The 14,297-nt window shown below is 41.5% G+C and overlaps 1 protein-coding gene across 1 annotated transcript; it reads right to left on the minus strand.

Annotated features, from left to right (window-relative positions):
* Nucleotides 1–4,506: 4,506 nt before the first annotated feature.
* Nucleotides 4,507–5,319, minus strand: LOC109861206. Its single transcript, XM_020440759.1, has 2 exons — nucleotides 5,172–5,319; nucleotides 4,507–5,078 (listed from the first exon to the last, which is right to left on the minus strand). The coding sequence occupies exons 1-2, from the start codon at nucleotides 5,317–5,319 to the stop codon at nucleotides 4,507–4,509; spliced, it is 720 nt and encodes a 239-aa protein (XP_020296348.1).
* Nucleotides 5,320–14,297: the final 8,978 nt, after the last annotated feature.

Raw genomic sequence — 14,297 nt, forward strand, 5'->3', positions numbered from 1 at the left:
TATCAATTATCGATTATTATTGATTATTATTGATTTGATTATTATTGATCAAAAGAAATTATTATTGATCGTTCTGACCCACGAGGCAAGAGGGTTAGCGGGGGCACCGCGCGAAGGGGATCATTGAAAGCATATTCGTAATATTGAGAGCAGGATCGGAGGACTTGGGCGTTGCGGATAAGATAACGTAGAGGTGTGGGTGGCGTCGGCGGAGCGTTGTTATCAGCTCTACCGGAACTAGCCAATTAGCGACAAGCCGTAAAAATGGAGCATGTATTATTCGACGTGTTTTATTTATTTCAGGTAAGTGAGCATTATTGATGACGTTATCGGTCGTAACGTGTTCGAACTTGTTCGTACGTGTTCAAGGTTGTTCGGAGCGGGCGCGAACGTGTTCGAGCGTGTTCAAAATCGTTCGGATGATGACGTCATTGCTAAAATAATATTAACTCTTAATTAGATATTTAAATTGCGCAGTAAAATAAATGATTCCGAGAAAAACCGTAATTTCGCGGAAGCGGTTTGTAACTGCGCAGGAAAATATTGTAATTAATTCCAAGAAAAACCAAAATTTCCCGAAATTGCTTCTTTTCTTATCGCCAAAGCAATGAGTCACTTCCGGTTTGATGAGTCATTTCTTGCAATAACATTTGCATAAAAAACCATTACGTACCGGATGTGGTTTTTTTAACGCACTTCCGGTGCGCGCGTAATTTAGTTTTTTTAAATAAACGCCCGCAAAAAACCGGTATGTCCTGGATGTGTTTATTTCTCGAGGACTATCGGTTAAGAAAGTTTTTAAAATTAAACAATGTTTTAGTGAAATAAAACCATGCATATGTGGTTAGGAATGTGAAATAAAACATACCATGTTAGTGAAGAAAATTACGTAGCAAGTTTTTTTATTATAATCTGTAAAAATACTGTTACATAATGAGAGTAAAACAATAATATTTATTAACGAGCAACACCGTAACATACAGCTAACAGTTCGCAATTGACAATATCGTTGACATCGAAGTCACTGCTCTATGCAACAGCATTCGCGAAGCTTGCGGGATCTGATATTTTAAACTGGATCGCGAAATACCGCGACAATCTTTCTCGCACGCGAACAACAACGTCGTTCAAGTAGGCGACGATGCACGCAACGCAACGTTTTAAGTTGAACAATTTGCATCGATTGGTGGGACAATATTATGCGGCTGGTCTTAGTAGTCAGACGCATGAACGACAACTTCGCGTTGTTTATCAATCTGAACAATACCGCCAGATCGTCAACAAGAATCGGCGGCTGCGCGTCGCTCTGCCCCAACAAATACGACGTGATGATTTGTTCGTTGTCCAACAACACCTTCCACATTTCTGACGACAGAAGCACCTCGTTCCCATTGTTGTTGCCTAAAGCCATATCAACGGTTAGTGGTGCATCTATGGATAATGAAATATCGATGTCAAGTTCGAAATACTTGTATCCCGTCTTGGTTAAGATGTACTTGCGGCTCAGTACCCGCGTACGCTGTGCGAGTGCGTTGGGTGTAATCGGTGTCGACTGAACGCCATCGCATTGTCTGTGAAGAAAACAACTAAAAACATGATATTATTGCGAATAAAAATTAAAAAAAGAAGCAACTAAAAAATAATACTTTCCCTTGATGGAACTTCTTTCTCTTCGCACCGTTGTAGTGAGGCGCGTGCTGAAGATCGACGGAAGATTGCTGTTGCTTTATTGGAACCATCAAGCGAAACATCGTCGAGCTGATTTGTTGCAAAGAAAAGTAGAAAAAAGAGCGACAACTCGTAGCACACAGATCGCAGCGAGACTGATTGTATGGTTGTCATGTAGCGGTTTATATATTTCTAACATAAATGAAAAAATTTCCTCCACTTTCGACACACACACACACATACACACACACACACACACACTATATATCTACCTTAAAGAAAGAGCATGTTCGTACTTTTCGAGTTAAGACACTAGGGACTTTAAGTTGTTTAAGATGTTTATATCTGGACAATGAATGTTAATTAATCTCATATTGAAAGGGCCCGCAGAGTGTATGAAATGGATGAATTCGCTGAACGCGAGATATCTTTCGGACTACAGAAAGTACACATTGCCATCTGAATTATGGAAGACCAGCGAAATACTTGGAACTCCTGGAAACTAAGAAGAGAGGGCGCAATATTTGTTACAAAACAAATAACAACAATGTATGTAGTATTTGCAAATAAAAAAAAGGCTGTTACACGCATGACAATATATATTTAGTACAAGGAAAACCGCAACGCGCTCCAACGGCTGCAGCGGAAGCGTCAACGACGCTGGAAGTCGCGAGAAGTTTTATATAGAGTTGCATACGGAAGTTGCGGCTGATCTCGCAAATGCAAGACGCATGCTAAGAATAACGCATAGTCTTAATCAGAATGCTACGAATACTGCGGACTGACTCCGGAGACGCTTTACTGTTCTCAGTGTTTCTAAGAAAAGTAGTTCTGATTAGAACGTCCAGCAAGATGTTTAAGCATTCACAAAAATCCGTTAAACCACATATTGTTAATAAATTTAATTTTTGCGCGGGAGGTGACGTGCTGGGGATATACATCCGCTGCAACAGCATATAAAAACAAAGAGATGCAGAACGCGTATGCAGAAGGTTTTCTCCGTTAGTGAGTCTTAGTGATATTGTCTAAGCACCAGCAATATAAATCCCATTGAAGATTGTGTGGAGGCTGCGTATAGTAGGTGCTGCTGAAGCACTTGCTCAAAAAGCGAGACTGCTCGCAAATAGTAGTCGAAAAGTGCAGAGCATTGCCCGAATATCCGCGGAACAACAAAGCGGATACTTTTTCACAATCACCTGTAATTCTACCGAAGAGGCGATATTGTTACAGCAATTGTAAGTAAACTACAGAATTACATACATTGAATAAATTAAAGAAATAGAATGGATAAAGTAAATTACATAAATTAAATAAATTAAATAAATTAAATAAAGTAAATAAAGTATAAATAAATTTAATAAATTAAATAAAACAATAACTACAATTATATAAATTAATATTTACATAAATACATAAAGTTTATTTATATAATATATGTGTGTGAGCTGTTATGTTCTTTATAGATTTAACATACACTACCAAATATATATGTGTGGTGAAGATGTTGTAGCAATGACTTATAGCTCTGAGGCCATTGTTCAGGATGAAACGTACAACAACGGATCCAAGATAAAGACCTGGTTGTACAGACATGCTAAGTTAATTATTATGAATATCTGAGAGAATATCAATGTTGTAGATATATAAGGAAAAAAATCTATGTATGTATATACTACATGTATGGTATATAAAAAGATGTAATAATAATAATGAAAAATACTGCTCAGTAGAGTGTACATGTTTGTTTATCTCTCCCTCTACATCTGAATAAAAAAAATAAATATTACAATGCATTTTGTAAAATACGTCTAAAAATAATTCTGATATAAACGTATTGAAATATAACAAGGAACAAAAACACATTGGATTCATATTAGTATTTATTCTTTTGCGAACAATATACATACAAAAAGGAAAAAGTTTAAGTGTATTATAGAATACGTCTAAAAAATATTTTAGGTCATAAGATGTACATAAGTTCATAGGCATGGACGTCACAGACATCGTTCAACGTATCGTTTTGTGCTGACCACCACGCGTACAGCTTGCAAACGTTCTCCATAGCGCACTTTCTTGTGTGGTTGCCGCAGCTGAAGACTCGCGAATTGTCGAGATTTTGCAGACTTTTGATGTCCTCGTAGTCGACGTCGATGGTCTCGATGATGATGTTGCAATCGTTGAGTATGTCATCGACAATCTTTGTCAACCACTGCTTCTTCTCAGCTCCTTTTACATACACTAGTGTAGATCCATCGTTGGGCGCGCTCGACAGAGCGTTTCGAAGCAGCGGCTTCAAGCATTGATAATCCACCATTCCATCGGTCCAGTGCAGGCTGTGATGGTTGACCGTGAGCCAACACGCTCGCGTCTGCTCGGCTTTTGTTAGCAGGTTCCACGACATAGGTTCTTGAAACACATGATGAATCAGCTCGCGTCCATTTCGAAGTGTTGCCGCTTCTTTAGTTATAAAGATGTTGTCTCCAATCACAAAACCTTGAAGATCCACGAATATTGGTATGTCCATTACGAAACGTGACGACGTCGTCGTCATAGTTCTCGACGTTGACAAAGCGTGTGACATCGCTGACGGTTCAAACAAGATTGATGACTGCTCTAAACAATCCGTTGCACGACGCTGGTCAGCGGATTATACTCAACGATACGATTGTGTATGATCAGACAGTACACGGTTGTATCGGGGGATACATTTTTTTTGCAGTTGAATTTGATGCGAACGTCTACAGTGGCGCTCTTAACTGTTTTGTTTTGGCGCAAATAGTCGATGACTACGAGCGGTCCGCAGTAGATGAACTTGTCCAAAGTTAGAAGCGCCTTGTCCTAGTCGCGTTTGTAGGGTCTTATAAATTTGACGTACATATTGTACAAAACGGCGTATCGTTCCTTACTAAAATCCAGATTCAAGTCATCGTAAGGATAGAATTCCGAATTCAGAAACAACTTTACATTGGACAAGTTGCAATGATCAAACCGCAAGCAATCTCGGCTGACAACGTTCTTTCGACCGGTCTGCAACGCAAAAATCATGTAACGCGGCTTTTTCAACTGCGTAGCCGCTTTTACAGCCCACGAATGAGACGTCGTGCTCTGTAACAGCGGGTACTCGTACAGATTCCACGAGCGAAATCCCATGGATAAATATCGACCGCTCTCCAGAGTGCGCAACAGCTTCAATTTGTTCACATCATTTAACACAACGTGTGGCATTTGCCACTGCACCTTGTGCAATTCCACCGTTGATCCGCTGTTAGCCGAAGCAAAGATGCTGTTGTTGTCGTTACGCGATCGTATCAGAATAAGTTCGTGTCTCGCGTTGATTACCACGCGTTTGTAGTCCTCGCAGAATCCCAGCAATGTGCGGAGAGGTACGCAAAAATTGAATTCACCAACACCTTTATTAGTGGACAAGTTCCAACCGGCATGTCACAGAACGTTTCCTATTTCAGTGGTCAGAGACACATAGTTCTTTAACGTGCTTGTTATACTGGGGTTGCGATTTTGATCGATTTCTACACCATTAAGCTCGTATCTGATCTCATCGAACATAAACGCCACGCAATTGTTCGTCAACGCGGCGGCGGCGGCCGCTTCCTTCTCCGGCGGTGGTTTGTAGACTGAACTTTTCCTCGACATATAAGTAACTGTCGTACGGTAGAGTGTAAACATCCTGTTGTTGAATGGGTATACGTATCTCGTCGCTGTGACCAAACGATGTACTGGCGTACGGATTGTACGTGTGAGTTTTCAATCTTGACGATACAATCGTCGAAGACTGATTCACTACCGATGCTGAGTACGTCGTTCATCGTTGTTGTTGTTGTTGTCACCGTTGTCTACTGCGTAACCCAACAAACGCAAAAACGTCGCGTTTCGCGCGGTCAACGTTGAATGATCGCGCGACAAAGTCGCGAAAACGGAAGAACAATCTCGTTGTTTTTTGTTCGCTCGACGCGGTCACGACGAGCATAGTTTTCTTCCTCCCTCGCTGCGCAGTGTCGACACCGTTTACTCGCGTATCTTCCGTACGTGCAAGCGCACCGTTATCGTTTTGCCGCGAAAAGTGATCAGTCGACCGTTCTGATCCATTATGTGGACCGTGATGTTTGAAACGATTCTCGCAATGACCGGTAGGTAAATAATTTGACGCTGCATCTCCGACAGTTTATGTCCCGGCGGCACATTCGGAGCAAATTTGTGTATCGTGTGCACGGGTTGCTCGTTACTGTATGCTCTCGCGATGATGTTGCATTCCACGCGAGTCACATTCACGTTCATGATGTTCACCGGTTTGTCGGACGCGTACCACCGATTAGGTTGCAGAATGCGCGACGATGAGAAACCGAGCAGCGAGCCGATGTTGTTGGGTTTGGAAAAGTGGACTCGATAAGCGCACTTAATTTCGCTTTGCATGGTGTTGTCGTTGGCGCGAAGTATCAACGCGCTCTTGTCACACACATCGTTATCATCATCATCGAACATATCGTAGACACCATTGTTGTTAACGCTCGTCGTCGTTGTCTCGCCTTCGACCGGTTCTCGCTGTCGACGTCTGCGAAGCACAGCGGTGTTTAAAAACCGAGCGAGGACGCGCAACTCGTACGAACCATCGGGAATCGTTATCGTTTCATCGTTATCGTTGCAGTAGAACTTGTTGTTCGTCGAGTCGACATTCGGTATCGTGTTGTAAGACTCGAAGTTTGTAAGACCGAGTTCGCTCAGATCGATAGGTGGATAGTCACCGCAAGAACGCTGCTTCTACGGATTAATGTGAGCGTAATTGACATTGTTGTTGTTGCGCTCGAGAGCGATTGTCTACCACTTGAGATTCCTCAGAAATCGCAGACACAACTGACCGCAAACGCTCTGATAATACGTTTGATATAGATGACGATTGTATGCGATCGTCACGTTGCTCCCTAGATAGCGCTCGAGTTCTTGTGGGGGACGCAAGTTGTCAAAGTACATCGCGTTGCGTCCTCTCTTGGCGTAGGCGACCCAATACGTGCCCGGTCCGATAGCGTCGTCGAGATTAATGATACCGCTTTCGTTCACGCGTACGCGCGCGGGTAAAGCGTTGCGCATAAATACACCCCTGAAGAAGGGTATGTGAAGTCGTCTGGCAAGCGTGTACGTTCGTGGTGACACTGGATGGCAAAGCGACATCTATCACTTGCGTCAGCGAGGTTTTTTTTTACCGCAAAGACCTCCTTCAAATGCGTTACGCTTGTACAGTCGGCGTCAATGAATCGTTTTGTGGACGCGGAGTAGGAGACGTGGGAGCTAGGGGTAAGAGAGACGGTATTCCCTAGCAGTAAATACTGTAATTGGTCAATTTATCAAAATCTGCTACAGTTAGTGCGGCGCCCGTTGGCAGTACTTACTCCTAGGGAATACCGTCTCTCTTACCTCTAGCTCCCGGGGCTACGAAACGATTCATTGACGCCGACTGTACGGTGCAAGATACAATCCGCGACCTTCCATTACGCGATTGTGCCGTTGCAGTTCCTCCAATTGACGCGCAGCGGCCTTTCGATTGCCAACAGCTGTCGCTACACCGGCCGCACTGCCGATCAAGGATCCAATGGCTCCCAGCACAGGCAATAGAGGCAACAAGCCTCCGCGTTTTGCAACCGGCAGAATTCTTTTTCTCTTTTTCGCATGTGTTTTCTTTTTACCTATCCTTCGTCTCTTAGATCCTGTACCAAGCTTTGTCTTCGCCTTCATGGCCGCCTAAACAGCTGTTGCGGCAATTTTCTCTCCCAGAGTAGAGTTGACGGTTGTTATGCGTTCGCGCGCTTTTTTTAGCAAGCAAACTATCGGCGTCGTGACGCGCGGCGAGTTCGAAATTGCGCGAGTACGCGATGTCGTGCTCGCGACACGTGGCGTCCAACAGATTTACTTTGCGATCGTCCCGCGCAAACCGTTTGGCCGGGTCCGCAAAATTGATAGCCTATGTGCAATTCGAAAGGTGAAGCGTTTATAGCGCTGTTCAGACCTGCGCCGCTCGCGAAACGCATCCGACGCGGTTGCGAGAAACAGGCGCGTTTGAATAATCGTTAGTTTGCGCGCGATTTGCTCGTGCTACGCTTGTTGCAGCGACTGATTGTCGATCGACGATTCAACGGCCGTTTAAAACGATTTTGGGATTGCGGCGACGCGAGCGCGTGTTTTAAACAACGACATGCGTTTCGTTAAACAACCGTTTGCAATACGTGTGTCGAACTTCGAAAAACAAACCCGACGATCGAACGAGGAGGAGAAAAACGCGCAAAGCGGACGGCACGGTCCTCTCTTCCCGAACACCATACGCGCGATCGTTTGCGGACCGTCCAACTGCGGCAAGACGAACGTTTTGATACGACTGTTGGAGAGTCCGCACGGTGTGCGATTCGAGAACGTNTACGTGTATTCGAAGTCTCTGCAGCAACCAAAATATCGCTATCTAGAGCACTTGTTAGGATCAATGGATGAAATAGGTTACTTCACGTTTGCGAACAACTGCGACGTTGTGCCGACGAACGAGGCTTTGCCCAATTCCGTGTACATGTTGTAACAGAGCCAATTTTCTATTGGCTTCGCCCGGCCTTCCGCCTGCCGGACAGCTCGGTCGGCGCCAAGGTTTGGGGGAGGGGAAGGCGAGAAATTGCGACACTTGGTTTTTATGCTGTAATATATGTTCGGTTTATTCTAGTAAATATTTACAAGGAGTTTTAATCCGGTCTAATCGGTCTATTCGACTGGCATTATCTAATTTACGGCGGGGTATTGGTCGATAATTATGAATCTTTTATGCGCGGCTTTTATTGACGCAATCGGTAGATTTCGGCGCGGCGGGAACCGTGTCGGCGCGGTGATTACTTAATTCTAATTCTAATTCTACGGGGAGGAGTTATATACACGGGCCGTATACAGTGTGAAGTGTTGAGTCGTGAGAACGACTGTTTTAATGAAGTGGCGGTTACAACGGCCGATTGTGCGCCAGAGCGCCGGAAATCGAGGCAGTACCTCGACGCAGTCGGGATAACGGCCGAGTCAACACCTCGGAATGCCGAAAGTCGAGTCAACACCTCGACGGGAACGGTCGGTATGGCGGCCGAGTCAACACCTCGGAGTGCCGGAAGTCGAGTCAACACCTCGACAGGAACGGTCGGAAGTCGGTATCTCGAGTCAACACCTCGAGACCGGAACGATATCTCCGAGTTAACTCTTCGGAGAGCGGTAGCGGAATCAGAGTCTCGAGTCAGCACCTCGAGCTCGGTTTCTAGGAGTTAGCTTTTGAGTCAACACCTCGAGCGCCGAAAAAGGAATAGGTCCTGACTGCTGAAATCGGCCGGCTTTTATACCCCGGAGCGGCCTATGATCCGTCCGGGGTCGGCGTGTGGAACGCGGTTGTTTGCGCGCCGCGGCACGCACCTGCGGGCTGACGTGTGCGTGTCCGTGCGGTGCCGCTATAGATACGTCGCAGGTATTATAGCGCGGCGGGTTGACGCACACGCGTGTGCTGTTTTTGCGGTCGGCTATATAAGCGGGTCGCAGGAACTATAGCGGGAGTAACGCAATATAATATAATATAAAGAATATATTTACGGTCATACGAGCCGATCGCAGGATGTTGTGCGGAAAACTGCGTATATATATATATATATTTGTTTGCGTGTAAATTTTTACGCGCGAGTTTTTTTTAATTGAATATCAATTCTTAAATTCATATTGGATGCTGGATTTGCATCACATATATGAAAGATCCCATCTACCCTCCTAACTAATTTTGAAAATATTGCGAAAAAATACTCCTCAACCAGGAGTCGAACCTGGAATCTCCGGCTTTCCGGGCCGTCGCCTTCCCTGTTAGGTTAGGTTAGGTTAGGTTACCGAGGCACTTGGAGCTTATCTCGCAATACTCTATACATCTATCGAAGAATAAACCGATAGTCCTAAACGCTTATTTAGACCAGCGTAAATTTTAACAATTAAAACTTAGTGAAGCTCGATACGTTACTCAACTACGAAATACTTTTACGGTCATACGAGCCGATTGCAGGATGTTGTGCGAAAAACTGAGTATATATACAGGGTGTCCCACAACTCACGACCTTAAATTAAATGACGTATTCCTGAGATTATTTTGAGACGAAAGTTCTATTACCATATTGTCGAGGCTACAATACTTTTTGAATTATAAGCGTTTAAAAGTGACCTATCTGGTGGTCTGTTTTTCGCGCGCTCAAGTACGGCGCATCGTACAAGACAGTGTTCTTGTTTCGATATACTTGATATTTTGATAATTATGCAAATTTTCTCAAAAAACGTTTTTTATTGAATTATAGTTACATAAACATAATATTAATACAGTGCGTATGTAAATGTAAACAGTTTCATCAAATTCTTGTAGAATTTTAATCACGTGTTTGACAAGCTGTCAAAGTTATAGTATAAAACTGGCGTATAATATCAAGTATATCAAAACAAGAACACTGTCTTGTACGATGCGCCGTACCTGAGCGCGCGAAAAACAGACCACCAGATAGGTCACTTTTAAACGCTTATAATTCAAAAAGTATTGTAGCCTCGACAATATGGTATTAGAACTTTTGTCTCAAAATGATCTCAGGAAAACGTCATTTAATTTAAGATCGTGAGTTGAGAGACACCCTGTATATATATATAAGGAAAACCGGAGATTCCAGGTTCGACTCCTGGCTGAGGAGTATTTTTTCGCAATATTTTCAAGATTAGTTAGGAGGGATCTCTTATATATGTGATGCAAATCCAGCATCTAATATGAATTTAAGAATTGATATTCAATTCAAAAAAACTCGCGCGTAAAAATTTACACGCAAACAAATATATATATATACGCAGTTTTTCGCACAACATCCTGCGATCGGCTTGTATGACCGTAAATATATTTCGTAGTTGAGTAACGTATTGAGCTTCAATAAGTTTTAATTGTTATAATATAAAAATATTTAATATAAAAGAATAATAATAGAAAAATACAAAATAATACAAAGTAAATTAATAACAAAAATAATAATAGTGATAATAATAATAATAGTAATATATACATAGTAGTGGCGGGGTTTTGCTCGTCACAGTGTAACAAAGCGAACATCGAGAAGCGATACAAAAAAGCGTATGATACAGAAAATAAAACAGATATCTTAGACATCCAAGTAATAATAATTTCTTTTTTGTGACAGAAGGAAAATGAGAACGCTATTATTTCTTTATTTCGGAAAGCAGTCTTCTTATTATCCCTCCGCTACTTTCTCTGTACCGCCGACTAGTACCTAATCGCAAGAAGCTGTCACACGTCACACGTGACACGTCGCGCTTACTTGTTTATTCTTGTTGTTATAGGCCACTGCATGAAATAAGCCAGTTTTCTTTTTATAGCTGATGAGCGTATGCCTACAGAGTCCGGATTGTCGCTTCCCGCGCGCTTATTAGATCACATGCATTAATTAATCACTCAATAACTATTGCGAATTTTAACATTGTATTTACCAGTAGGATTGGTATTGTTGCTGTTTACAGCAGTGACAGCTTCTGTTGCTGCAACAAACAATAATTAAAATTTAGGAACATATTATTTCATATATACAGGATGTTTGGTAATTGCCGGAACAGCGCTTGTAGGCAAGTAGAAGAAGTATACCTGAATCGAAAAGTCCTGAAACATTTTTTTCATTAAAGGATTATTTGATGAATATTCAAGTCAATCAATACCGATCTTTAGTCGGACGCACGTCAATAAACCGCACAAAGCGCTCACGCACAAAAGGCGCATGGTTCAAAGATCGGTGTTGATAGGCTCGATTTATTCATTAATTATTTCTTTATTATATGTAATAGAAAAAAATGGTTCAGAACTTTTCGATTCAGTTTTATTCTACCTGCCTACGAGCGGTGTTCCGGCAATTATCAAACACTCTGTACATGTATTGTATTTCAAAATTACACGCGCTAAGAGACTCGAACAAACGCACGAGATTGACGCAAACAACAAAAAAAATGAAAACACGACATACACAAATGACGAGCCAGATAAGCTCGGATTGTTGCGACCGCGACTGATCGGGACGAGAGCAGCGGCGAATAAAGATAATCATTCTTATTCTGAACAAACGCAAATCATAATACATTATAGTTTCGGCATTATATCGCGCGACATCGAACTCGTGGATTAGCCCGTCGAGATTCGATTCACAAAGAATATAAATCGCGAGAGGTGCGGAAGAGAACCAACCACTCTTACGTCTGCCGGCGACTCTTCACAAACCGATAACCATTCTGCTCGCCTTTTTGACATTGTCTTAGCCGATCCTCCTCGGATGTTGTCCGGCACACAGCCTTACCCCCAGCATCACGACTTGCGTGAGAGACGGTGAACTCGCGGGGTTGACGGTACGCGCAACAATGATCTCGGCCGCTCCTGAAGTTGCTCTCGACGCTGCATGTCGTTTCTCGACCAGGCAATTAGCCAATCATACTTTGCGTTTCACGGCGCTATGATTGACGGCGGCCATGTGCGTATCGGCAATGTGTTAACGCGGGCTCTTTTCTGGCCGCGTCAGCCCTCTCCGCTTGATTTCTGCTGTAGATGAGCTTGCTCGGGCCCATCTTCCCGCATCACGGGGCTAACAACTCCACTGGGAGCCCCGCTCCAGTTTTTGTGAAGTCGGGGTACCAGTATCCCGTTTTCCAGTCCGTAGTCGACATCATCGCCTCGCGCCTCGCGCCTATGAGGTCCTTACGCCCCTGTATCGCTATCTGTCTCTATCTTCTCTATCTGACGTGTGGCCTTCCTCCCGCTAAAAATAACTTTTAAAATAGCCGCCGAGCGGCATATTACAATACGCAAAATACAACGCAAACCAAAGTAAGCGCATTAGCCTGCGCTACGCAATCTAATGAGCTGCTCTCCCTCAAATAGTGGGGAAATGCGAGCTCACCGCCTCCTGTACCGGCTGGAAATGCATTCTTGTGACGGACACAAAAAGTGTCACGTCACAATATATATATATATTTGTGAAATTGTTTTTTAACGATTAATAAAGTTTTTAATTTTGCAGGTGAATTATATTAAAAAAATAGATAATTGTGTTGATGGTTAAAAAATGCCAAAGATGTTAACATGAGAATATATTCCGGAGTATTTTTCAAATACAGATACAAAAAATACAGTATAATTACGGATTAAATATTAGAATACATACTTTATTGTCAAAAAAATTAGTTAGCATCAATGTATTTAATACAGAAATAAAAGTAGTAGAATATATATCCTATATAGATTCTGTCAAAAGAATCAATCAAAAAAACTTGGTTCATTCAGCACCAATCTTTCAAGAACAGAAATATTTTCTATTTGTAAAATGTAAAACAGAATGGTCTATTAATACACTGTTTGTCGATTTGAAATTTAGTATATGTCGTGTTAGTACAAATCATATATATTAAAATAAAATAATAAGTGTAATAAACAATTGTATTTTTGGTTAATTATTTTTTAAAATATTTTTTATAAGTTGAATAGATGAAGAATAACGCAGATAGATAACGCAGAAGAAAAAACAAGATTGTCAAATAAAGTGTTTTTATATTTTATAATAGTTGAAATGCTAGATTGAGATTTAATGTATAGCGAGCAAACCGAGTGTTTTGACGAAAAAGAATACAAATATTATAATAAATATAATGAAAAATGCTTTATATTAATTTTTACTTTTACGAAATTTATGCTTAAACTTTATTTTTCAAATCCTGCTACTGACTATTTTGTTTAAACTAAACCAAAAATACAATTACTTTATTGTATTTTTCTATCTTTTTTATTGATTGCATTTATGCCCAAACAATACGAAAAGGCCGAACGGTGCAAAACCCGGTTATCTTCAAAATCGGCCGATAAATAATGTGTATGTGTACTGCCGGACCTCTGATGGTGAAATTATTACAAGATGTTGGCAATTGTGAAATTGATTGTATCAGTTTCCTAAAATCAAAAAAAAATTTTGTGATTATTAACTTCATTTACAATGGCCTTCTATCTATCATAGATTGTATGACGTCAATAGAGAGAAAAAATTGTTTTAATTAATAATTATTAATTAATACTTACTCGGAAAAAACTTTATATTCGAATTTCTATCAAGTAAAATTTTTGTGAGGTTATATTATATTTAATTTGTTCTGCTTCTTGCGTTAGCCCGTTTGGGAATCTGAAATTATATATATTTATTTATATTATATATTATATTAAGTTTAGTTACATACATATGTATAAAAAGAATACATATATTTTTTCATATAAGAATATAAGGCCGATACGAGCCATTCCCAGGATGTTGAGCAGGAACTTGAAAGTGCATACATATATGTATACATCTATAACAAGAATTACTTGTAAATTTTTACAAGTAAGTTTTTTGAATTGAAAATTCAATTCGTAAATTCATACGGGATGCGGGATTTGCATCTCACATATGAAAGACCCCGAATACCCCCCTAACTAATTTTTAAAATATTGCGAAAAAAACTTCTCGGCCAGGAGTCGAACCTGGAATCTCCGGCTTACCGTGCCATCGCCTTCCCTGTTAGGCCAC

Source organism: Pseudomyrmex gracilis, unplaced genomic scaffold (assembly GCF_002006095.1).
Source record: "Pseudomyrmex gracilis isolate BER0280 unplaced genomic scaffold, ASM200609v1 scaffold_633, whole genome shotgun sequence".
NCBI classification, from domain to species: Eukaryota; Metazoa; Arthropoda; class Insecta; order Hymenoptera; family Formicidae; genus Pseudomyrmex; species Pseudomyrmex gracilis.